General features: G+C 42.6%; 2 protein-coding genes across 2 annotated transcripts in view; both read right to left on the minus strand.

The window, feature by feature from the left end:
• Nucleotides 1-20,656, minus strand: part of rsf1b.1 (remodeling and spacing factor 1b, tandem duplicate 1) — a 42,588-nt gene extending 21,932 nt beyond the window's left edge. The window contains exon 1 of the mRNA XM_067433130.1: nt 20,486-20,656. The gene's annotated coding sequence lies outside the window, so the exon portion shown is untranslated. The remainder of the gene's footprint in view (nt 1-20,485) is intronic.
• On the minus strand, nt 4,996-10,483 carry LOC137062411 (uncharacterized). Its single transcript, XM_067433285.1, has 16 exons — nt 10,400-10,483; nt 10,180-10,321; nt 8,400-9,253; nt 8,188-8,307; nt 8,069-8,116; nt 7,865-7,948; nt 7,695-7,760; nt 7,415-7,503; nt 6,782-6,833; nt 6,646-6,696; nt 6,479-6,523; nt 6,319-6,383; nt 6,170-6,242; nt 5,690-5,843; nt 5,384-5,494; nt 4,996-5,267 (listed from the first exon to the last, which is right to left on the minus strand). The coding sequence occupies exons 1-16, from the start codon at nt 10,481-10,483 to the stop codon at nt 5,161-5,163; spliced, it is 2,145 nt and encodes a 714-aa protein (XP_067289386.1). The 3' UTR covers nt 4,996-5,160.
• Nucleotides 20,657-26,710: the final 6,054 nt, after the last annotated feature.

Genomic DNA, 26,710 nt, shown 5'->3' on the forward strand with positions numbered 1-26,710 from the left:
AACAATGAATAACCATGACAACTAATGAAAAGCAGGAACAGAAACAAAGTCAACTAAAAGTACATGAAAAAACACACACACTAAACGTGACATAACGCCTACCCAGAGATGGTGCATCCTCATGTCATAACCGATCAATTAAGAGTGGGTGGGGGCTCTGCGTACAATTAAAGGAAGGAAAATTAATGGAAGTGTATGTAAGATTGTGGCCAAAATTAGCCTGACGTGGTCATACTCAATTCTAGTCAGAATATCAGTATGAAACTGCTCCATTGGGCTGTGATTATGGGGTGTGTTTCAACCGAAACAGGAATGACATCAATTGGATAGAGCTACAACCAACCAGAGCAACGAAGCGACGCATTACGCTATTTGTCAAATGTCAACAGAGCTCAACTGCACTGTGTTGCCAAGTCCGCGTTTTTTTCCCAGCGCGTTGTTTTCTATGTCCGCGGGTTGAAGCGACTATTATGTTATAGACCCATGAGTGCGAATTTTAGCAGGCAACCATGCCAAAATAACACACATTTTACCCCCCAAATGCTATTTTTCCCCCAGAGAACCCCCCGAGAAGCTATTGTTTGCTAGTAGTTGGTGGGTTTTGTTGTAAAAACTTGGCAACCCTGTCTGCACGCGAGCTGAAATCAGGCTGGAATACACAATCTTTGCCGGTGTTGTAAAAAAATAAAAATAATTGAATGATACACAGAGTACTTACCCAACATGATCATCATTTCTGAGAGAAATTGTGAAAGGTGAATGCATATACAAATCTCCGTTTAGGATTCGAACAAATATAATCCAAGCCCCTTTGATGACGTGAATGACTACGCTACTGTTGATCATCTGTCCGTCATCGTCTAAAGCCCGCCCTGATGATTTCATTGGTCCGAACAGTTTCTGTTCGGGGATAATGGAGCAAGGCCAGACCGAACTGCCCGTCCTAAAATTTTTGTGGGCGGGGCTAAGTTTGGCTGGCATCCAGGCTAGGCCAAAATTGGTTATACAATCACTTTCAAATTACTGTAGAGCAGTGTATCCCCTCCCCCACTCCCCCCTGACTCGAGGTTGCCAGATAGGCTGCAGGATCCAGCAGGAACGTTTGTAGCTGAAGCTGTGGTAACTAGAGCAGATCTGGCAACCCGGATGCTGAAACACTACTGACTTCGTGATTGGTAGATAGGTGAAGGGTGGAGCTTCAGGCCAAAACACAACATGACAACATCAACATCAGTTGAGAGCTGCAACAACAACTTTTGAATGACAATATCCTGGCCGGACTACTGTTGTAGTCAACATGATTTCTTATTGTCTGTCTAGTGACATGTCAGGGCCATTTTATGATTAATTGAAATACATTTCTTACATACAGTTCCTTTAAGATACAATTTATACAAAACAAAATTTAATTTAAAGAAAGTCTTTCTACAAAACAAACCTTAATAAAGTGATCAAAATCATGTCTGACCCCTCCATGTCTCCCGTCACAGGGCTCAACATTAACGCTTGTCCGCTTGTCCGGGACAAGTGTATTTTTTTGAAGGGACAAGTGAAAGAGAGTTTTACTTGCCCGATGGGCAAGAGCCTGGTTAAAACGCCCATAACAAAAAATAACTAGTGAATCACCAAAATGCAAGAATGATTGTGCATTCATTTAGTGTTTGTCGCGATCGATAGTGGATAATAATATATAATGAACTGACAATAACAAGATGGCGCTGTTGATGCTCGTGCAGCCTCTCGAGGGGAAATCACAACACTTGAGCGCCGCTCACATAGAGAGACTGCAGTAAACATTCAAAATGTGAAGTTTTTATATTTATAACATATCAAGCATTGGCGTTGGTTCTGGCAGGCCACATAGTCAAGCTCTGCTATCAGCTGATTGGGAAAAAACGTAATTTTTCAGTGTAAATTATTTCCTTTGATTGGTAACAGCCCTTATATAGTGTATTATTTTAATTGAATGTATTGATCAAATTTAACAATATAAAATGAAAACTAAAGCATAGCATATATTTGATAAGATTAGGGGAAAAATGCCTTTTATAAAAGGTAAAAATATCAGATTTATATTTACAACACACACACACAAAAATATAGAATATATATTTTTCTGGACAAGCAAATTTTTTACTCGGAAAAATGAATTAACGATGAACATGCTTAATGTCTATCCCTGCGACATATAGCGTATTTTACCCATGCTGTTCAGTGTTCCCTTTTCATAACCAAAATCGATTCAATAAAAAAAAAAAATAGCATTATAATATTTAAACATAAATATGAACCTAAATACGTTTTCTTTAATGGCACATCGTTAAGTAGCCGACCCTGTATTTCCTGCTTTAATTTTAGGACATCCAGATTCAAGTCCACCCATCTGTCACGCCTCTGCATCCGCCACTGGAACTAGGAAGGAACGTCGGCAGAAGAAACAATGGAGGCGCTGACAGTGGAAGGAAACATGGAGGAGCTGATGGTGGGAGGAACCATGGAGGAGTCCTCACAGTACAGCTGACAGCAGCCCATATCAACCCAGGAGACAGCCAGATGGTAGGTGACCAATGGTGGAACTGATAAAGGGAGGAGCCATAGTGGAGCTTTGAGCCTAACTGACAGCGGTGGCGCTGGGAGATTTGAAGGCCCAGGCGGAATCCGATGGACCAGATGACCAAGGTGAAGATGCGGTGACGAAGATGTGAGTAAGGACAGAGTTGGAGCCAAAGGGAAAGAGGAGCCAGACAGAGCCGTAGGGGGGAGGGATGAGGCACAGCCGAAAGACCATGGCAATGGTAGAGCAATGACTGACCAAGGTGAAGCTGGTGGGACGAGTAGTCCGGTGAAGCCAGAAGGGTGAAAGTCCCAGGTTGGGCCAAGAAACCATGGAGAAACCGACTGGTCGATTGGCCGAGGTGGAGATGAAGGATCAGATGTAGCCAGGGAATCCACACGTCATGGTGAAACTGGTGACTGGAAGACCCAAGGCAAATCTGTGTTACATGATGGAGCCAATAGAGGAGCCTAAGGGCTGAAGGAAGTCAGCAGAACGGTGGCCAAAAAAATAACTGGCTTCGGTGGAGCAAACAGGAGAGGAAGGCACACATCAAGGACATAGAACAGGCCCTGGGTGAGGAATGTAATGATTGACTCAGACACCTGATCAGACGGGACCTCAGTCTTTTCCTCCGGGACAGAAGAACCTGCTTGCTCTATAGTGGCATCGGCTCAGACATTGGGTCTGTGTCAGGTATTTATCCACTTTGGGCTCTGGGGGATGGAATACTCTTAAACTTAGCCCACAGAAAAAGAGGTATACCCACAAAGTGAAGTTGATGAATCTCCCTTCGGCATTACCGTAGTAGTCTTGAAATAAAAAATAACAGCCCCTTTGAGCCTGTAAAAAAAAAAACATTTCATTGGGGCAACATTAATGGAAGAAACAACCATACTTTTCTAGTCAGGTATTCTGTCATGTCTAGTCAAGAGATGAAGAAGATAGGCAAAGTAGATGCAACAGAGAAGTGTTGTTTGTTAAACAAAGTTAATCAGGTAATCTGATAAGAGGAAAGACACGAAACAGCATGCCATGCAAAAACAATACCAGTTTAAAAATAAGTTTAGTTTAGTTTACTTATTTGAAAAAGGACCATGTACAATTTTTTACATAAATGTTTCCATTTCATGCATAGTATCTGCAGTCCCCTGACAGGTCATCACTAACATAAATGATAAAATAACACAAACAGTTCCTACGTACAATAAAAACACACACACACACACACACACACACACACACACACACACACACACACACACACACACACATTTTATATTTTTATATTTTCTTTGATATTTCCTCAGGTAAAGCGCTCCAATGAATAGCAGCTTTCACTGAGAAAGACAATAGTCTAGAAGCAGAACTATAAAAAGGAACAACACAATCCCTTTTGGATAATAATCTGGTAGATCTCACAGTCTTTAGAATGAAAATGAACAAAATCACAATGTACAGAAGAAGCCAAACCATTAAAAAAGAGATATACCATTTACACATTTGGAAAAACTCTAAAATTGTCAAAACGTCAATGTTTTTTCTCAGATACTTCAATGATAATGGTTTGGCTTTTTATCTAAAAAATGTAAAGTCTGTTTATACAGGATTTTAAGGGTTTATTCACAGTTTCACTATAGCTTGACCCAAACATGTCAGAGAATATTACATATGAGAAATTATCTTAGCTACGTCAATAGAGAGACATTGTCCAATTTGTCTAAAATTTCAGTAGCCCCTCACTGCAGAATACGAGATCCAGGGGGTGGAGTTGGATCGAGATCCGGGGGGCGGCGCTAGAACCAGAACTCCTCCCACTGCATTTTGATTGGTCGACCGATTGCGCGTCATAACGACTCGTGTTGTTGTCATGGTTGTTGTTGCCGGTTGTTGCTCTAGCGCTTCCGCATTGAGTCGGTACTAAATAAAGCTATTCTTTTGACGGAAAAACAATCAAACATTTTAATAACGTCTAAAATGGTTAGTTAAAACACTGTAGTATGTAAATTGTGTTAATGTGTATCTGTAATTAAGTACTGTATTGGAATATTTTCATTGGGAGAAACGTTTGCTTTTATTGCTAAACAAATCTTACTATTCTTCTTTCCTGTAAAGCCGTAGTTCCTTGTTACATGCAAGAATAAATATTTCTTAAAAGATGTGTATTTTTTGATTGGCTGATCCATTACCACTCGCAGTAGTCAACATGCACCTTGACTTAAGTAGATGAATAAATAGTTACTTCTACATATACATTGGCATAATATTAAAACAAGTTCCCTTTCTACTTGAAGTAGAAAATGTGTGCTTTTTCCCCTATAATATAAAAATGTTTGTGACTAAAGTATTGCAGCAGTCTGGTTGTCCACTGTAATTTTTTACATACATTACTTCACATGGGCATCTGACTTAATTTATATAAAATAAAAAGAGCATCTTAATCACATAAAAAAAACTTTATTAACACACAAGTTAAAACAGACACTGAATACAGTAGTGAATAATAAGTAGGTATTAAAAAACAGAGATGTGTGTCCCCTTAAGGTAGTAAAAAATCTCATTCATCCTTTCAAATCTAGCAGGGCATTACATCATGCACACAACACTCAAATAAGGTCAGCACAGATTTGGCAGAACTCGCTGCAGAAGTCTGGGTGGGCATCTTCGCTAATAATTTTAAAAAGTTCCCCGCTTCTTCCTCTGCCTACATATCCTACAGGTTAGCAAAGAAAGGAAGCAAAGAAAGGAAATATTTAAAATGTTCATTATTTTTTGTAATGTTTTAATTCATCATCAGAAGCAAAACTCTCTAAAACTAATAATGCATACCTGGAGTGCAGTTTTTGAATGCATCTCCACATTGTCTACAAGTATCCAGTCTGTACATTTGATAGTACTCCGCCTTGTAGGATGTGGAGAAAACAGTCCAATTTGTGACACCTGTACACATGTAGAATCACACACATTTAAAAATACACAAGGTTGAAAATAATAAAATAATTGGCAAAAAAGCATCTGAATTTCTTAATTTTTTTATAAAAATATGTAACAATTTATGTAAAAACTACCAGGGAACAGACATCAAAAACACTGTGATAAATAGTTCAAACAATTGCAAGAGCAGTTGACACTTACTGTCAAGCCAAAGAAAATGAGCTCGTCTCCTGAAGGCTTCACGAGTGACAAGGTCTCTGAAGCGTGTGCACACCAGGGCCAGCGTCAGAATTGCCTCGTCACCCTCCTGGAGAACCACATCGATAAAAATGTCCTCCAGAACAGATGCTGGCAACTATAAGCAAATAAACAAACATGAGAAATGTAAAAGAAAAGATAATGAAATTAAAAGATAATGGCCCAATACACCAGTTCTTGATTATATCTATACGTCTTTGTTCTTGGTATGTATGCATGTAGTGGGTAAAAGGTAAGGGATATCGGCCCAGCTCTTTTTATTGTGAAGTAAAAATTGGGGCACAGGTGAGGTGAAGTCAAGGTTGTAAAAAAACAAAAAAAAAAAACACATACTGTTACATGTACAAGGAATACAAACACCAGTATGGTGTGAGGTCAAATTTCTACCATGTACAATTGCTAGTGACTTGTCAGACATTATACCGTAAGAATCCCGTGGTCCTTGAGACAACCATGCATGTAGTCCACTTGATATTTCTTGAGGCTTGAGGCTTCCCTATAACACAGTAAAAGGTTTCAGAAATAAAACAAAGAAAGTGAAACTTTGGAAAGACAGCAAATCTGGTTCTCACCTTTCATGACTTGTGCACTTCAATACAAGGTTCAGCAAACACTCTCGAATGTAAGGCGTGTCAGTCTAAGGAAACAAGAACAACAACAAAAATACAAAACAAAATGAGACAAATTGAAACAGTTATCAACTATTTTCTGTAATAAAATCAGGGTGCTCACCATGGTGAAATCAAATGGCCACTCAAAAGTAATGTATAGTGCATACTGTAACACAAGACGTTGTTTTTTAATATAATATAAATTTCCTAGAACTCATTTATTCTTCCTATACACAATGACTTTGAAATGTCAAGTAATGTTAACTTGTAGCTTAATTTGTAACATACCATAAGCATGAACACTCCACAGTCCACGCCGTCTCTCTGTGATGGAATGTCCTGGCAAAAATCCAAACCAAACTATATACAATTTGTATTGTTGACAGTTGTCAGAAAACTGTGTTGAATGCTGAGTGCTATATACCTTGTTTTTAATGAGTTTCCAGCTTCCAGGAACTAATTTGATTGCGATCATGCTTCAAAAGAGAACAGATAGACAGTTAAAATTTCTAATGGGTTTTAGAGTTTTAAACATATCAACCTCTATAGGTCTATTTTGACAACCCGCTAATTGTGTGGCAGTAGCAAGTTTGACGTACTCTACTGTTACAGAGGGAAAATATATACACGCATAAAAAAGCAAACACTATTCAATAAATAAAAGCTCAAATGATATTCACTCCCGCAAACATCCTACTTCAACGGCTTCATGCCATTATTTTATTGGTTGACTAGGCCTAAACCCAATCTTTATATAACCTGCCTAGAGCTAACAACTATTCAACAGATTAGGGCATAGAAGATGTAATATCATATTTCTAAATAAACCACCTTGGCTCAGTCTTCACACGATATAGAGTTGTATCTTTTATGCTAGGACCATCACAACATTAAACATTAAAAATTATGCAAACAGCAGTTAATACCTCCAGAACTTCGCCCAGAACAGGGGACAAAGAACAGTCCCAAACGTTGCACAGAACAGGGGACAAAGAACAGTCCCAAACGGTACACAGAACAGGGGACAAAGAACAGTCCCTAAATAGTAAAAGAAAACCTGAACATGGACACATAATATGCCTGCCCAAAACCACAAGGGTCGGATGAATCAAGAATGTACATCCTTTTAAGATTGGGCTTCATGACCTGTGAATATATGTAAATCAATCAAAACAATGTTGCCAAAGTGCATTCACTTGTATATTACTAATGTGGAATGTACGAATCTACGATTGGGCTTATTCGCTCCTCATAAGACAAGACAAAACTGCACTACATCTGCCTTAAACACCTATACAAAATGCAAAAATATGACAAAATTGACAGTCAAAACTTACACACAAGTGCCAGTGTCCAGTTGTACTTATTGGAAATAGGATGCAGTCTTTAAGTGCTGCATCTGCCTGTTGGTGAGCAAAATATACAGATCAAAGTTGATAGTGCAACAACAGTGAAGAATACATATCTCTGTTCCTCAATTAAATTATATGAAGTAATAACCACTTACCGGTAGTGACTCAAAAGGGTCGACACAGTGAGGTGGACTCCAACATGCCAATACATTGGAATCTACAGCAAGGACATCTAATCCCTAATATTAGATGAAAATTAAAGTATAAAGCCAAAAATATAGCTAGATCAATAGCATGACTTTCCGAACAACCCATTTATTTACATAAGTTATTAAAATAAAAATAAAAAAACAACATACCTTCTCTCCAGCAAGGTGGCATATCAGTGAAAGGCAGCAGTTTACAACCTAGTAAAATAATAATGTTAGCACAGGTAAACAAGCTTAAACAGTAATGAAACCGTATAAATGCTACTTACTGTTGCCTCCAATTCGCAATTGGTTCCCAGGCCAACACAGTCTGCTCTTCTTAAGACTGTTGTGCTGACAGAGCCGATGACTTCGTCCGGTTTCTTAGTGCAATCAAACACATACTCATGCTGGAAAATAAAACAAAATACATATCAGCACTCTCCACAACTTCCCTGACCCACAACTGAGGTCCACTGAATACTGTCAAATGGGTATTTACCAAAGTCTTCGGGCCTTCCCAATGCCGGAAGTATTTTATTTCTCTTTCCGCACGCATCAGCCTAGCCAAGGATGCAGGTGTCCTATCTGAGGCCGAGGCTGCAGGTGTCCCATCTGATGTCATGGCTGCAGGTGTCCCATCTGAGGATGAATCTTCAGGTGTCCCATCTGAGGCCCAGGCTGCAGGTGTCCCATCTGAGGCCGAGGCTGCAGGTGTCCCATCTGAGGCCCAGGCTGCAGGTGTCCCATCTGAGGCCGAGGCTGCAGGTGTCCCATCTGAGGCCCAGGCTGCAGGTGTCCCATCTGAGGCCCAGGCTGCAGGTGTCCCATCTGAGGCCGAGGCTGCAGGTGTCCCATCTGAGGCCGAGGCTGCAGGTGTCCCATCTGAGGCCGAGGTTGCAGGTGTCCCATCTGAGGCCCAGGCTGCAGGTGTCCCATCTGAGGCCGAGGCTGCAGGTGTCCCATCTGAGGCCCAGGCTGCAGGTGTCCCATCTGAGGCCGAGGCTGCAGGTGTCCCATCTGAGGCCCAGGCTGCAGGTGTCCCATCTGAGGCCCAGGCTGCAGGTGTCCCATCTGAGGCCCAGGCTGCAGGTGTCCCATCTGAGGCCGAGGCTGCAGGTGTCCCATCTGAGGCCCAGGCTGCAGGTGTCCCATCTGAGGCCGAGGCTGCAGGTGTCCCATCTGAGGCCGAGGCTGCAGGTGTCCCATCTGAGGCCCAGGCTGCAGGTGTCCCATCTGAGGCCCAGGCTGCAGGTGTCCCATCTGAGGCCGAGGCTGCAGGTGTCCCATCTGAGGCAGAGGCTGCAAATGTCCCATCTGAGGACGAATCTTCAGGTGTCCCATCTGAGGCCGAGGCTGCAGGGAAAGCACCAATAAAGTGAATATTACAAAAATGTAATATAAATGACAGGCACAAAGAGGTATAACAAATTGTAGTTTAAAAATAAATGTGAGTTACCCATTTTTATTTGGCCATTTTCATCTAAATGCAACTGGGCATTCTGTGGTACAATCTTTCTGATGTCATCTTCTGTCTTCTTATTTCGTTTTGTGTTGTAATGCTGTAGTATATTTCGCATCAGGAAAATGTGTCCAGACGGAGTGAGTGTGTTGAGGAAGTAATTGTTTTTTCTCATGTCAGAAAAAAGCTGTTCAGCACATTGACTGTTCACCCAGCCTGCCAATTCTGGGACAATCTGAATTTTACGCAGTGCATCTCGAGCATCTTTTGTGTTATTTTCATGAAACACATCGTAAAGTGCATAATGTTCAGCTGAACCTGTAACAGGGTGGCAATCTGGGTCCATGTTGTCCTTCTTTTCCTTCAACCAAAGGAGGTTTACTTTCAGCTGACCCTCAACTGCCAGTTCCATATTTTCTGGAGTGGGCTCTTTTAGTCGTCCCTCATGTGGTCTGAAAGGGATACATTCTGGTTCCCTTAGGTTAGTGTGCGTGGCTAAGCCCCTTGCAAAGTCATAGATATTGATATTTGGGAAATGTTTAAAAGACAAAAGACAATCTGCGTAGTCACGCGGAGACTCTGCCCGAACAAGGAACTTCAGTGAATACACAACTCCACAGGGGCATGTGATGACTGCCCAACCCTCTAAAAAGAAAATAAATACGTATTTGTTACGCTAGTAAATATATAACTCTAAGCGGTCTAAAACAATACTATAATAAAAGCAATATCATTGAAAAAATTAAATCAGTTCCATTCTGCGCAAACACAAGACCATTCATATTACATAGACTTAAATACTTATCAAAAGTAAACCTACCTGAAGCCCCCCAAACCTTCTGGAAGACCTTGTCATAAGATGACCTGTTTCTCATCTCCTGTCTAAGTCTAACCACAAGATCCATTTTGGAACCTGATGGATCCAGACCACACTGCTTGCAAAGGCGGCGGACCACATCCACCTGCACATACAAGGTGGCAATTTAAAAAAATATCCAAAGGATTGATTTGTTTGTGTTAAATAATACAAAATAAATAACCTTAAGGTTGGTCAGCACTTCTTCTAGCCTCTCTTCTGTAACGTGAAGTTCGGCATCTTCAGTAGCTGGTCTTGGGGCGTGCATCTTGGCATACTCAGTATTTAAAACTGTATCTTCTCTTCTGGTATTGGGACCGATCCAAGGAGCCCAGTAGTGGTATGATGGTGACACCAAAAAAGGATTTTGACAGGCACCTAAAAATTGTACATCAATCAATAAGTAAAAACAGTAAAAACTTAAATATATATTTATATATATATATATATATATATATATATATATATATATATATATATATATATATATATATATATATATATATATATACACACACACACACACACACACACACAGGGATGGAACGATTATCAGTTTCACGTTAAACCACGATAAAATGTACTAACGGTTAGTATTGTCATTTAAAATGTAATTATCATTAAAACAGTGTTTGATTATCACGTTTTTGAAAACTTGCGGTAAATCTAAAATAAAATCCTGTCAGAATATATATATTTTTTGCCATTTTACGGCTTTTTACAAAATCATGAATGCAATTTAAGTGATAAAAATACTTCAGAAAATACACTTTCCTGTCAGAAACACTCCCCTGACTAAAATCCTGTCAGAATATATATATTTTTTTGCCATTTTATGGCTTTTTTCAAAATCATGAATGCAATTTAAGTGATAAAAATACTTCAGAAAATACACTTTCCTGTCAGAAACACTCCCCTGACTAAAATCCTGTCAGAATATATATATTTTTTTGCCATTTTATGGCTTTTTTCAAAATCATGAATGCAATTTAAGTGATAAAAATACTTCAGAAAATACACTTTCCTGTCAGAAACACTCCCCTGACTAAAATCCTGTCAGAATATATATATATTTTGCCATTTTACGGCTTTTTTCAAAATCATGAATGCAATTTAAGTGATAAAAATACTTCAGAAAATACACTTTCCTGTCAGAAACACTCCCCTGACTAACGTTAAATCCTGTCAGACTATATTTTAATGGATAGATAATGTCTTGGCGTTATAAAAAAAAAATGGACATTGTCAAAACATGTAACTGTGATCATTACTTATAGGGTACACTAAATTATGAATCTATCTCGACCATATTATTAATCAAATGTAGACTTACATTGATAAACAGCAACCACGGTCAACAGTCAACCACCGAGGCACCGACTACGGCTGCAACTTCACATAAATGCTGTGTTTCACCTGACGATGACGAATCGCGGCATATAAAGTGGGAGGAGTTGGATTTGGATCCAACCACGCCTCCTGGATCTTGTATTCTGCAGTGAGGACCTTCTCTAAAATTTGCCAAATTATATTTAATAGTCCTCACCATTTTCTTTACATGTTTTTTTTTTAAACTAAGATTTGAGTCCAATATTACACTGATGTAATTGAACTCAGTAATTATCTATTTTCAAAATATCAACATATCAAAATATCAATATCCATAGCAGCTTTTAACTCCTCAGCTGCTAACTTTGCTGTTCTCACATTTGTGTAAAAATAACATTATCATTAGCATACATTTGTACTTTTGTCTCTTTACACTTTTGAGGGAGATCATTAATATACAGACTAAACAAAAAGGGGTCTAACACTGATCCTTGGGGTAGGCCTACACCCTTTGTATAATGTAAGATACAGAACGGAACCCATATATTTTTTTACACATTGTTCTCTATTTGATCAATATGGGGATATCCATGCTAAAGTTCCAGATGAAAACTGAGACTTAAGACAGTTTAGAGAGAAGAACTTTGTGATTAACTGTATCAAAGGCTTTAAATAAATCTAAAAATATAGCACCAACTAATCCTCCTTTGTCAAGTCTAGATTTATTTGTGAATGTAAAGAAGCTGTTTCAGAGTAATTTACTCTGAAACCAAACTGCATACACCTTATGTTTTCAAGGACTTGTTCCAGGCAGGTTTTTAAGCCCGTAAATTACGACTTCAAACCACGACTCACGACTTTGTAGCGCTCCATGCAAAGTCACGGCAAACAGCCAAAGCGGCAAAGAATTGTGGTAGCTAGATGTAAACAAAGCATGGAAGACCATACGGTGCTTATGCTCATTTACAATTTCTATCGCCAAAGGTGCTTACTCCTTGCTTATTTGAGGAAAACAGTGGAGAAAAAAAATGGTTCATTAGGCATGAGAAGCTGTTATACCTTTTATTTTACATTATTTATATATTTGGAAATGTATTTGGTAGCCTATTAATTTATTCTTGCACTCAATGGACTGGAAACTAGCTAACGCTAGAAAAGCTGCTGATAGTGCATAACATTTGTGGATAAATAACGTTAGAGCAATACCTTATTTTAATAAACAATTTGGTTTTTAACGTATGACTTCCATAAACACCGATTAGATTCTGGGACATTGTATACCACCTAAAGAAGTCCAAACGTCTTTGACCAGCAGCATCCCAGCCCACTGACTGGTCCTGAGTTCCATCTACAGTCAGTGGAGACCCCAGCCCTCTGAGGACTCAGGGATGGATAAGGGGGGTTCTGAGTTTGGTGGCTCTTGTTCCGGTGGACCCTGCTCAGGTGGTCTCAAAGCGGAGGAGGAGAAGGAAGGCACCATCCGCGACTGCTCCGGTGGTCCGTGTTCCGGTGGAACCAGTTCCGGTGGACCCTGTTCCGGTGGTCCCTGTTCCGGTGGATCATTCTGTTCCAGAGGTCCTATGTCTGGCAGTCCCTAGTCCAGAGCCACCCAGGGTGATAGCTTTACCATGGTTGGCCAGTGCATTGAGTCCGGTGGTCCTTGTTCCGGTGGATCTAATTCCAGTGGTCTGTGTTCCGGTGGTCCCAGTTCTGGTGGATCCTGGTGCGGTGGTCCCTGTGTCGAAGGATTGTATTTTTCGGTGGTCCCTGTGCCGGAGGATCATGTTCCGGAGGTCCCAGTTTTGGCAGATCCTGTTCCGGTGGTCCCTGTGCCGGAGGATTGTGTTCCTGTGATCCCTGTTCCGGTGGTCCCAGTTCTGGCGGATCCTGTTCCGGTGGTCCCTGTGCTGGAGGATTGTGTTCCTGTGATCCCTGTTCCGGTGGTCCATGTCCTGGAGGATCGTGTTCTGGTGGGCTGTGTTCGGGTGGATACAGTTCCGGTGGTCACTGCTGTGCCTGATGTGCCACCCAGGCTCCTGTATCTTCACGCACTGCCCAGGCGTCCTGCTCTGCCTGTGCCAACCCGTTGTCCGGCTCTGCCCGTGCCGCCCTGGCCTCCTGAACTCTGTGGACCGCCATGGCCTACTGAACTTTTTGTCTCCCCTGTTCCTCCATTGTCTGTTCCTCCCTTGTCTGTCCCTCCTGTCCCTAGTGGAGCATCTGGTAGCTGCTCCTTAAGGAGGGGGTAATGTCACATGCCTGTCCTGTCTCTTGTAGCACATGTGTGGTGTTTGGTTATTTTGGGCATGTGCCCAGTCTTTTGTCGAGATCACACCCCCTTGTTATCTCATTATTAAGTTTATATTTGTTAATGTTGATATTTTGTTTTTGTGTTGCGTTTATGTTTCTTTTTGTTATAATAAATACATTCCTTTTGCACTTGAGTCTTCATCTTACTTTTTCATTATTTGAATGTCACATGCTTGTTTTCTTTTTTCTTTATCTAAAACCAAGAATTTCTGTTACAGTGCAATAAAACTGACCGTTTGGCTTTTAAGTTTGAGTCATCACTTCAAACTAATTTTTTGGCTTAGTATTTTATTTGAGAATATCTAATTATATTTATGGTCAGTAAAATGTGAGGCTATAATTAAGGTAATCAGGAGGACAGAAAGTGTCTGGTGTACAGAGTACATTCAGTCCTGGTTTAATTTGTATCATATTTCCTTACTCTAACTGGGCAGTTTCGTGCCTCGCTGATGGTTAGGTTTAGGGGTGGACCTTCATGTTTTCTTTTTTTCTAAATATCATACATTTCCATTAGAATCTCATTGAATGAGTTCATACGAAATGGCTATCTCATAGTTTTCTCATGAGATCAGGCAAGTAGGAAATGAGGAAATGTGTCTTCAAAGTATCTGTGTGTCTGAATAAGCTAGGGATAATTTCATGCATATAATTTACATTTTATTGTGCATTCATAAAGGAACTGTATTGTATTATTCTGATTGTGAAGTTATAAGAAAAAGCACCAGCTTTTTAAGTGGAGCTATTTATGTGTTGTGCACTAAGGTGGTCCTTTTCCTTTCAATGAAGTTTGGATAATGAGGAGGGCAGAGGGTGTTTAAAAAACCCTATTGGCTGGAGCCAAAACTATTCCAGATGCTGTGTGCCATTTAGAAAGTATTACATAAGTTTATGAGCTCGAAATGTAGGTTTGAAAGTCATTTAAATAATAAAAGCAGATCTTTTTTACAGTCTTTTTTGTTTAAACAAGAATTGTGGAATAACAAAATTCACAGCTATTTCATTTGCACATCATAAAGTCTGCTAAGTCATGACTGTGCATATTGAGAAATTTTATAATAGGCAAAGCAATCTAAAAAATTATACAACAATCATGTGACATTTTTGTTGCTTTGTACATATCAGTGCGTGACTTATTTGCATAGCATAGAGGAAAGAACACATGAAATGTCCCCAGTTACGACTGTAACCTTAGTTCCCTGAGAACAGGGAACGAGACGCTGTGTCAGCTGACGCTATGGAGAACGCCTCCAGCATAACCGGTGTCTGAGCTACTATCAAATCACAGCAATCCTATTGACCGGCGACAGCCTATGATGTCATCAAGGTGCGACCAGGTAGTATATAAGGGCGCCTTGCAAACATGACACCAGCTTCTCCGTCTGAAGGGACTGTTCGCAGGCAGGCCCCGAGGCATGGCAAGGTGACGCAGCGTCTCGTTCCCTGTTCTCAAGGAACTAAGGTTACAGTTGTAACCGGGGACGTTCCCTTTCGAAAGGGAACTCGAGCTGCGTCAGCTGACGCTCTGGGGAACGATATACCCGATATATATATGTGGCTAGGGGACCCGAGGGCGCCCCAGCCAGTCACTATTCGGGAAGAACTTCACCGAATGCCACCAGGGAGGCCTGACCTGGCATCACTATGCGGGACGCTTCCGTCGGCCAGCCCTGTCTGTTAAAAAACAGCACTCAGCGTAGTGCCTTCCGACCCTTGCTAGCGAGGGGAGTCAGCTGCTCGATCCTAGGATCTACCAAGCACATACATTACAGGGGTGCTAAGGAGGCCTGAGAAGGCCTACAGGCTGATCTCACAGGTAGGCCCCGAGGGGCCTACAATCAACTGATCAGGCCCAGGCGGCCGTAAGCTCACAGACGACCCTCATAGGAGGGGAGCTCTTAAGCCTGCCTGGTAGGTACCATGGTGTAGGCAACATATGCAGGTCCCCGTTCCTGTAGGGACCGCATAGCAGCAGCGTCATCTCGTCGTGCTAGAGTATGCGACCACCATCAGGTGCTGCCAGCTAGGACCGAAGCCTGATGGCAGGAACCACTAGCTGTCAGCTTGAGCCAGTTATGTGTCTCCGTCCAAGGAACTCGTTCCCCCCAGGGAGGCCCCGCAGGGCCTACTACTTGCCAGGCTACTCGTAGCCGGCACTGAGGCCGGGGAACGACCTCAGGGAGGCCTGGTGAGGCCTGCTACCTGATAGCAGACCATGCTAGCTGCCCTGGCTAGCAACCATGCTCACTGTCATAGGAACTGGGAACCGGGGCTCAACCTCCGGGAGGCCTAGAGAGGCCTACTCCCTGTCACCCAGTGGCCGAGGCCCTGGACCACCCCCTCAGGGGAAGCCAGATGAGGCCTGCTGCAACCCAGCAGGCCCTCCGGGAGGCCTGGTGAGGCCTGCTACCTGCCATCTGGTGACTGGAGCCCAGGAACACCCACTCAGGGGAGGCCAGAGGAGGCCTGCTGTACCTCAGCAGGCCCTCAGGGAGGCCTGAAGAGGCCTACTACCTGTCATCCAGCGCTGATTCCCTGGAATACCCCCTCAGGGGAAGCCAGATGAGGCCTGCTGCAACCCAGCAGGCCCTCCGGGAGGCCTGGTGAGGCCTGCTACCTGCCATCTGGTGACTGGAGCCCAGGAACACCCCCTCAGGGGAGGCCAGAGGAGGCCTGCTGTACCTCAGCAGGCCCTCAGGGAGGCCTGAAGAGGCCTACTACCTGTCATCCAGCGCTGATTCCCTGGAGTACCCCCTCAGGGGAAGCCAGATGAGGCCTGCTGCATCCCAGCAGGCCCTCAGGGAGGCCCCGCAAGGCCTACTACCTGTCATCCAGTGACTGAAGCCCAGGAACAACCCCTCGGGGAAGCCAGACGAGGCCTACTGCTACCACAGCAGGCCCTCAGGGAGGCCTGGTGAGGCCTACTACCTGCCGTCTAACACCTGAAGCACGCGAATACCCCCCTCAAGGGAAGCCCGGCAAGGCCTGCTGCACCCCAGCAGGCCTTCAGGGAGGCCTAGGGAGGCCTACTAACTGGGCTTGTAGCCATGCCAGTGACGAATGCTCCCTGGCAGGTTGGATGAATGCTGGCCGCTCCAAGTCGGGCTGACAGTGGCTGTGCGCTTGGCTGCCGAAGAACTAGACATCCAGTTATCACCTGGGGACTCATCCCCAGGGAGGCCATGATGGGCCTGCTTGTCGACGAGGTACTGCTGAAGCCGGACTCTAGGTACTAGATACTAGACTCTAGGTACTAGAGTCCACTACAAGGACTGCCCAAGCTGGCTGCTTACAGCCAGCTGGCAACCCATGCCCCTCCCAGGGCTGGCTTCATCCCAGAGGCTCATGGGGTCCTCCATGCGATGACGCAGTCCCATCCGGCAGTGCCTACAGACATAGCCTAAACACATTGCCAAAAGCAGTGTACTCAGCAGAAAGTACCTAGACCCTCAAAGCGAGGGGAGTACAACTTACGTCACCTGCGTCGGGCGGCCGCTCTTCCTTCATGCAGCTGCCTACCGTTCACGCTACGGAGTCAGCCATGGCAATGCTTTGGCTCCCAGGGGAGCATCCGACCGAACCATCACGAAGCACGCAGGTTGCGAGTGCAGCTCAACCCGAGCCCTAAAAGGTGGAGCAGAAGACACAGAGCAGAGGGCAAAAAATATTCACAAATATGCTACCCACCGGCCCAACATCCTCCAGCCACAACAAGCTCTGGAAAGCGAGGTTTTCGCAAAACTAGCCCACCCGCGTACAAGATTGGGACGCCAAACCCCGCCCCACGACCACTGGCTAAGTCGCTGTTCATTCTGCTTCACAACAACCTGCATTACTAAAAAACCCAAAACGCAGAGAAGGGGGTGGGCCTTGGCCGGACGACTTTAATGTAAGAGGAGGCTGACTAGGGATGCGAAAGAAAACGCCCTGCAATATTCAAACAGAGGGCCTCGGGCAATAATTACTTTCCTTCTTTGGAAAGAAATGCCCCCCATCCCGAAAAAGCCTAGGCCAACAGATGCGGCGGCCCAGAGAGGGCCAGCCTGCATAAGAGTATTATCCGCGGCTCGGGGGAGCGAAAAAAACTCAATAATACTCCGTCCAAGCCCTGCGAGGCTAGACATAAATCTGTAGTTCGTGCGTCAGCCTGAACTCACCCTCCCGTCTATGAATTTCCACGAGGCGCAACGTTAACCGCTTTACCCTGGGGTGGCTAAGAGCTTCCTGTTTGACTAGGAGAGCACACTCGCCTAAAACAACAGCACATTCCCACAAGAATGAGCGGTTGCCTCAATACTGCTTCATCACATAGAGAGAAGGCAAAAACTGTTCGCACAGCTGTACATACAACGGCGGCTATTATCTCCTAGCAAAGCTAGCTCTAAACATACCACATAATGGCATCTAAAAAAAAAAATCGTTCTAGCCACCGGACAGGGGAACTACAGGGCCCTATGGTGTCCACGATACCGTGATCCCCAAACCCTCGGCGGGGAGCATGAAGTCTCACACAACATAAAGAATAAATGTTTCCCTCACAAGGGGGACTTACCAGCTCGCCTCCTGCACGTGACGATATCCACGCATAAGTTTTACTCACAGTATGCATGGTTAGGAGCGCAACCGCCTGAGGGTGCGCTTCTCACAGCCCGGCCAGGCGGGATCTAGAGTATCATCGTCACGGCCCCACTCAGGGCCGGATGTAAGAAGCGCCTGGGGAGACAATGAAGAAAAGCAGTAAATTAGATGTAATTCTTAACTCACCCACCTAAGGGAGGGATATTTCATTCACGCCAACAGCGTTGTGATACTATTCCTCTTCTGTGGGAACCCCTTAACCGCGGGGAGCACGAGAGGCGATGTTGGCACTTAGGCCCCGTCACTGGTCCGTATACCGTGACGCCTCCCGCCTGCATGGGACCCGGATCTCAGCAGTGTGCGTGTCCTCGGACACCACCACCCGCGCTTCTGCGACACTGGCTCTCAGGCCCTGCTATCGCTGATATGGCGCACAACTGCGCAGCGCGTCAGGGTATTTTCCCTGATTGAGATCCCTCAGCAGGTCTTCCCAGTACACTTGCAACACCGACATGGCGTAAAAGTAGCACCAGGCTGACCCGCTCCCGTGTATGCCCCGCCATCTAAACTTCTTGAAACATAGTTGAAAAAAGCTCAGATGATAGGGTTGGAGCTCTTAGTGTCCCCGCCTACCCGGATCTTTCTAGATTATTCTTAACAGCAATCCGGGGCGAGAACACATACCCATATCCACCCATCCTCCAAACATCAGCCTCGGCGTGAGCGGAGACCACATCACTGCTCTCAGATGCAAAAACGCTCTTCCCTCAGGAAGAGCGCTAGACGAGAATGGAGCGATCTCTGATTGAAAACCTCGCTCACATTACACACAATCGAACAAATGATTCCACAAGAGCTTGATTGTGCATGCTCTTTATCCCAGGCAGAAAATAAATGAATTTGGATTACCTTTGACTTGACGCATTCAGACAAAAACAGTCCCTGAAGACGAAGAAGCTGGTGTCATGTTTGCAAGGTGCCCTTATATACTTCCTGGTCGCACCTTGATGACATCATAGGATGTCGCCGGTCAATAGGATTGCTGTGATTTGATAGTAGCTCAGACACCGGTCACGCTGGAGGCGTTCCCCATAGCGTCAGCTGACGCAGCTCGAGTTCCCTTTTGAAAGGGAACATGTCTGTTCAACCTGATCTCACAGATTCCGTGAAATAAACAGGAACCTTAACTCAAAAATCCGTGGTAGTTTCACTGATTCCCTGTTCCAACACCTTATATTTGTCAGTTTGATTCAGTCAGCATAATTTATTTACATTTATTTTTATATCAATCCCTACCCTAAACCTACCCATTTGTGTATTATAAAAAAACAGGATATAACAGGCAGATACACGGATACTGCAGGCACAATTTATTCAGAAACTACAAATATTCCAAGTGTTCCGAGGCCAAACGATTGATTTGTGTGAAGAAAATCCCCAAAAACGATCAGTAACGTCGAGTCCATCCGGCGAATATTAATACATTTCAAATATTGCCGCCGGAAGAAACGTCAGGTCAGGTTTGACAGCATTGGCTGTTTTATGTCACGTGACCAATTGCGTCATTACATCAGCTTTGATTGTAAAATGCCATTGGCTCTCGTGTGTCTCGTGACCGATCACGTCATGCTGAAGAGTCGTCTGTATCATTTGAATCATTTCAACGACTGTCATTAAGATCAACTCTGTTCTTCACATGAAGATATTGTATGACTTCAGAAGACTTGGAATGCAACATGAGTTAATACTGTTACAGCCCGGTTGAATTTAATAAAGAATTTGCTCATGCACTGATGTTGTACTGTCCCTTTATTGCCCTTGTTGACTTCACAACAACGTAAGAGCTAGAAAAGAAAAATAAACAATTGTTGCAATCTGAAAATAATACACGTCCATATAAATGAAACGAAACAACTGACTATAGCAACAAATTCAGAAATTAATACTAACATTTATACTAAAAACATAAAATTACTCTTAAATCAAACAAACACATAAACAATCATTAAGACAAGATATGATATGTATAGACAAGTGCTTAAATATAAATGAATACCTTGTACTCCTTTTCAACCAGGTGCAAAACAAAACAAACAAAAAATACTACAAAATGAAAACAACAAACAGCATCTAAATGCTTAAATCAACTTAAAAGTGCCCTTAATAAGTGTGTTATCTCTGTGACCGCATGTCTCCGTGTCTCCGTCAGTGTTGTTATCTTCCGTGTGCGAGCTCTCTCTGTGCACGTCTGCGCGAGCTCTCTGTTTGACCTTTCCGGCAAGACGCCTTTCATAATAAAAGTCTCTATAGGTGAAATAACTAAAAGAGTGCAAACTAACATCCCAAAATATAATAAAACATAACTAATACTAAGAAAATATAGAATTACGATATATAATATATGAGATAATATCAGAATACTATATTAAGCTCCAATACTAATTCAAATAAACTGAGGGTTATCTACAAATACTTTTATACTGTTTCTGGACCGTTTTTTGCAATAAATAACTGTGACTGTACATTTATTTGCCTGTTATGTGTTTTATATTGTTAAGTGGGTAGGTTTAGGGTAGGAGTGGAGTTGAAATATAGTTGCTCCGAAATATAAAAGTAAGCTATAAATATTCATAAATTCATGTCTACATTTACAAATGCAAATAATTAAATGTGTTTTGGGAATCCGTGTGTGGACCACGGATGCTGCCTGTCATTTACATAGGCATCACTTCCATGAACCCATCACAGAATTGTCGGCGATTCCGTGAAACTACCACAGATTTTTGAGTTAAGGGTCCGTGTTGATTTCACTGAATTCTGTGAGACCAGGTTGGTCTATTTCTTGACTATAATCAAACCAGATAATCCAGATCTCCCTCCTTTTCATAACTCCAGGCAATTCCCCATTTCTCTTCATCCCTGTAGTCATTATTCTTCCTTCCTTTGATGCTTGTAAAATGTTCCTTGCCATCTCACACACCCAAAAGGGTAACTCAATAACTTTAAAATCAGGCCCCATTAATCTTTGTTAATGTTAGTAAACAGTTCACTGTTAATTCATGTTATAGGTTAGGAACATTAAAGGAAGTGTATGTAAGATTGTGGCCAAAACTGGGACTCCAATAACTTTCAAATGACTGTAGAGCGGTGTATACCCCTCCCCTCCCCCCTGACTCGAGGTTGCCAGATATTCTGCAGGATCCAGCAGGAACGTTTGTAGCTGAAGCTGTGGTAACTAGAGCAGATCTGGCAACCCGGATGCCGAAACACTACTGACTTCGTAATTGGTAGATAGGTGGAGCTTCAGGCCAAAACACAACATGACAACATCAACATCAGTTGAGGGCTGCAACAACAACTTTTAAATGACAATATTCTGGCCGGACTACTGTTGTAGTCAACATGATTTCTTAATGTCTACTACACTAGACAATGTCTAGTGCAGGGGTCTCCAACCTTTTTTCATTTGAGAGCTACTTTTTAAAAATGAAAGTCGCCGAGAGCTACTCATGTTCTACAATACTTAAAACTCTTAAATAATGCATCAATAATGCGATTTTTTTTATTTAAATATTTTTTTTAAAATCAATTAAATTGAATACGTTTATTATTTACGATAATAATTATTATAAGTAAATCATACAGAAACATTTAAAGGCTGTATGCTGTTAAAAAAGTAATCATTGTTTATACATAAAATATCAAGTGAAAAATAAGGAACCATCTGGGCATAATTATTAATATTAGTAGAGACGTATTATTATTACATAGAGACGTAGTTAAATCTACTGTAGGCTCAGCAGTAGCCAAATATATTCTGTCAATTTCTCCACGTTAAACTTCACGTTAAACCAAGCTTTCATTTTGACAGGTTGCCGTGAAGACCTTTGAGTGTCTGTGTTCATATAACAGCTTACTAAAATAAAACGTTAAATTCTCATGAAGTGACAGTTTATGCGTCTGTGTGTCCTCATATAGTGGCACACGGCAGAGACACACGAGTGTGTGTGTGTGTGTGTGTGCACGCGCTGCCACGCCCTCGCTTCTACGCCCGTTATTCACACAGAGACGCAGAATTTGCAGGAGTAATATTTAAATAGTAATTTGCAATTTAATATTCACAGACACTAGTATATATTCGGCTACAGTTTGGAGCCCTGCGCTTGGATGAACACAAAAGCTGCGTGTACCGAATATACTCGGGAGTCGGTAGGCCTATACTGGTAATACAGAAATGCTGGTATCGTCATATTTTTTAAATTTCACTACCAACATCGTACTAAAGTAACCTACCTGTACTTGTGACAACCCTACATTTGCATGTTTACACTTAAATTTGTTCATAAATAAAAAATTCTAAGTCAGTCTAAATTAGCTCACTCTGATTAGATGCAAAGTTGGCGAGCTACCGCCAATCAGGCCACGAGCTACTGGTTACCAGGCTACCCGCCAGTTCTTTATCTGGACTCTTTAGTTTGCCTCTCCTGATCTGCTTCCGCCTTTACGGCTGATAACTGGCAGTCAGCCTTATTTACCTTTTCCCTGTTCAATAAATTACTATATAACCAGCGTTCGCTTTTGGGTCCTTTCTACATTGTGACAGGCCATCACCACCGCAAATAAGAAGGGGCTCAGAGCCGATCCTTGATGTAGTCCCACCTTCGCTGTCCTCTGTCTCACCTACGGCACACCTTACCACTGTCCTACTGCTCTCATACATATCCTGTACCAATCTAACATACTTCTCTGCCACTCCAGACCTCCTCATACAATACCATATGCTTTCTCTAAATCTACAAAGACACAAAGCAGCTCTTTCTGACCCTCTCTGTACTTCTCCATTAACATTCTCAAAGCAAATAATGCATTTGTAGTGCTCTTTCTTGGCATGAAACTATAGTGCTGCTCACAAATGTCCACTTCTCCCCTTAGCCCTGCTTCCACTACTTCATTGTATGGCTCATCAGCTTAAAGGACAACTGCGGGGAATTTTTAAGTTTATCTTGATTGTTATACCTTTGTGAGTAGTCTATAAAAAAGAAAAAGAAAAAGCGAACCGGATTAGTCTTTGCAACACAGTTATTACAGTTAATGCCTAGAGCCCCCACTCAGCTAAAACGGCAGTTATGCACTTACATGACAACGAGATGCGTTTAGCCACTTAGCCATTGTTTAAATTAACCTAAACAGTGTTTTAGATGGCTAGCTGTATCTCTGTATCTATTTTATTACTGCACATCTTTCCTCAAGCCGTGTGTGCCTAAATGGAAGGATAAATAAAGTTTACATGAGAGCCATTTCCGCATGTTTTCAACCCACACATGGGGATGGGAGATCACACTCACAGCACAGCTCGCAGCTGTAGGCATTCATTTAAACGGATCGGGTGCAATGTAAGTGTTTTAACTTCTCAAATTAATTTCTATGAAAGTTAAGCTTCCAAAGGCATAAACTGAAAATGCGTCAGACTGAACATGCGTTGTGAATGTATGCCGCGAATGTGGTCGCGATTACCTCAGCTCGTATCACGAGAGCTCTCATTTTTGACGTTAAATGTAATCTGACTTCTGCAGCGTTAGTGCTGTGAGACTCACGCAGCAACTCAATCGTTATATTGAACAGACACGTTCAGTATTTAATTGTAGTGTCTGTTCTCTACTCAGTCACTGTAATCCAGTAGTGGTGGCTTTGGGAATGGCCTCACAGGGCAGTGAAGCATTCTGGGAATTGTAGTCTTTCATCCCCATGAGACAAAAATACATTTTCTGTCTTTTCTCAGTCTAGAAAGCACCAAATTCAAAAATAATTTCACATTTCTACTACATTAATGACCCAGTTTAAATACAGTTTCATCTTTCCTGTGCTGAAGTACCCCTTTAACTGTAACAGCGCCGTGTTGCAAGGACCAATCCGGTTTATTTTTCTATAGACTGAGATATAATGATCAAGATAAACTTAAAAATTCGCCAGAGTTGTCCTTTAATACCTCTGTAGTTTGCACGTCTCCCTTGTTCTTAAAAATCGGCACCAAAACACTTCTCCTCCATTCCTCAGGCATCCTCTCACTCTCTAAAACCTTGTTGAACAATATAGTTAAAAACTCTGCAATTTCTCCTAGAGACTTCCATACCTCCACTGGTATGTTATCATGACAAACTGCCTTTCCTCTCTTCATCCTCTTCAAAGCTCTCCTAACTTCACCCTTGCTAACTGGTCAACAATATTTGCCTCTTCAACTCTTCTCTCCCTGTCATTTTCCTCATTCATCCGTTCCTCAAAGTACTCCTTCCATCTTTCCCTCACCCTCCTGTCACCTGTCAAAACATTTGCATCTCTATCTTTAATCACTCTAACCTGCTGAACATTCTTTCCATCTCTATCCCTCGCCAAACGATAGACATCCCTCTCAACTTCCTTACTAACCTTGCATACATGTCATCATACGCTTTCTGTCTGGCCTTTGTCACCTCTATCTTAACCTCTCGCTGCATCACCATATATTCCTGTCTACTTTTCTCCGTCCTCTCACTGTACTACTTCTTCCTAGCTAACCTCTTCCTCTGGATACTCTCCTCATTCCACCACCAAGTCTCCTTGTCTTCTTTCCTCCTTCCAGATGACACACCTAGCACCTTTCTACCTGTCTCCCTGATCACTTTGGCTGTAGTAGTATCAGGAAGCACTTCTTGACCACCTAAAGCTTGTCTCAACTCCTCCCTGAAAACCACACAGCACTCTTCCTTTTCCAACTTACACCACTTTGTCTGCTGCTCTGCCTTTACTCTCTTCATCTTCCTCACCACCAGAGTCATCTTACACACCACTGTCTAGCTACACTCTCTCCTACCACTACTTTACAATCGCAAATTTCCATCAGATTACAGCGTCTACATAAGATATAGTCCACTTGTGTGCGCCTGCCACCACTCGTATGTCACCCTGTGTTCCTGCCTCTTCTGAAAGTATGTGTTCACCACAGCCATCTCCATACTTTTAGCAAAGCCTACCAACCTCTGTCCTTCTGGGTTCCTTTCCTGAAGACCAAACCGGCCCATCACTTCCTAGTATTCCCTTCCCCAACATGTCCATTCAAATCTGCCCCTATCACTACCCTCTCACCTCTGGGAACAGTCTGCGTCACTTCCTCCAACTCGTTCCAGTATCTGTCTTTCTCGTCTTGCTTACAAGCTACTTGTGGAGCATAGGCACTAACAACATTCAACATTACACCTTCAATATCCAGCTTCAGACTCATCAACCTATCTGACTCTCTCTTTGTCTTTTATTGTTTCTAATTGTTTTTATTATTTTCTGTAGTTTTACTTGTTTTTAGTAATTTTCCCATGTAGCACTTTGAGATTCTTTTGAATGAAAAGTGCGTTATAAATGGTTGCACTGCCTTAGAAGTCAGTTTTGTGAGGTGCCGAAATCAGTTTTGTGAGGTGCCTTCATTCACAAAACGCTGCCTTACAAGCCATTGTCTGATAAGGCAGCGAGGCAACGAGTCAGCTGCCTAAGTTTTCGGATGCAGCCATAGTGTGACGTGGGAGCCTGGCATGTCTGTGACATTTACAGAGGGTCATGCAGATAAAATTTTTTTTAAAAACGCCACTATGGTAGTGTATAAAGAAGAGGGCACAAATTACTGGAGTGCCAATGATTTCCATGTGCCCGGCCAGCTAACACAGCAATAGCCTGCAGATAAATGATGTGGCATGATGGGACAGATATCTCTAATATTACTCATATTAAGAATGGGCACAAATTACTGGATTTGTGCCCATTACACAGGGCACAAATTACTGGAGTGCCAATGATTTCCATGTGCCCGGCCAGCTAACACAGCAATAGCCAGCAAATAAATGATGTGGCATGAGAAGGAAAGAAAACGATCCTTCTGAAGTCAGCAGTGACGTTAATGTGCACAGTGCACCTGCTCATTTGTGATGATTATGAATGCATCTTTTAGGACCTTCTGGTGGTCAAGAAAATCACCAGCGGTACATGACTCAAATTCCTGTAGGCCTGAAGTTCTCCTGTGTATTAAATCTTATTTTATTATTCTGTTACCTGTCTAAACCTTCGTTCTTGTGCTTATCTGCTTAAAATTGTACAAATTCATAGAAAAGATCTAGCTTGATGCCGCTTGAGTTTGTATTTTATCTGGCAGACATTTTTTGTCCAAATACTTTTTTTGGGCCACTGATGAATGACCACATATGGAGTTTTGAGATATGAGATATTTGCCTTTCCATAGACTGAGTGACCTACAGACCTTTGC

The sequence above is a fragment of the Pseudorasbora parva genome, chromosome 23, assembly GCF_024679245.1.
Source record: "Pseudorasbora parva isolate DD20220531a chromosome 23, ASM2467924v1, whole genome shotgun sequence".
NCBI lineage: Eukaryota > Metazoa > Chordata > Actinopteri > Cypriniformes > Gobionidae > Pseudorasbora > Pseudorasbora parva.

What these genes read in the sequence shown, in the direction of transcription:
- LOC137062411 (XM_067433285.1), bottom strand. Translation starts at nt 10,483, where the DNA reads ATGCACGCCCCAAGACCAGCTACTGAAGATGCCGAACTTCACGTTACA. An exon ending in CTGGACACTGGCACTTGTGT is followed by an intron (nt 7,504 to 7,694) that starts GTAAGTTTTGAC and finishes ATATATTCACAG; the next exon opens with GTCATGAAGCCCAATCTTAA. An exon ending in AGGACCACGGGATTCTTACG is followed by an intron (nt 5,844 to 6,169) that starts GTATAATGTCTG and finishes ATTTGCTTATAG; the next exon opens with TTGCCAGCATCTGTTCTGGA.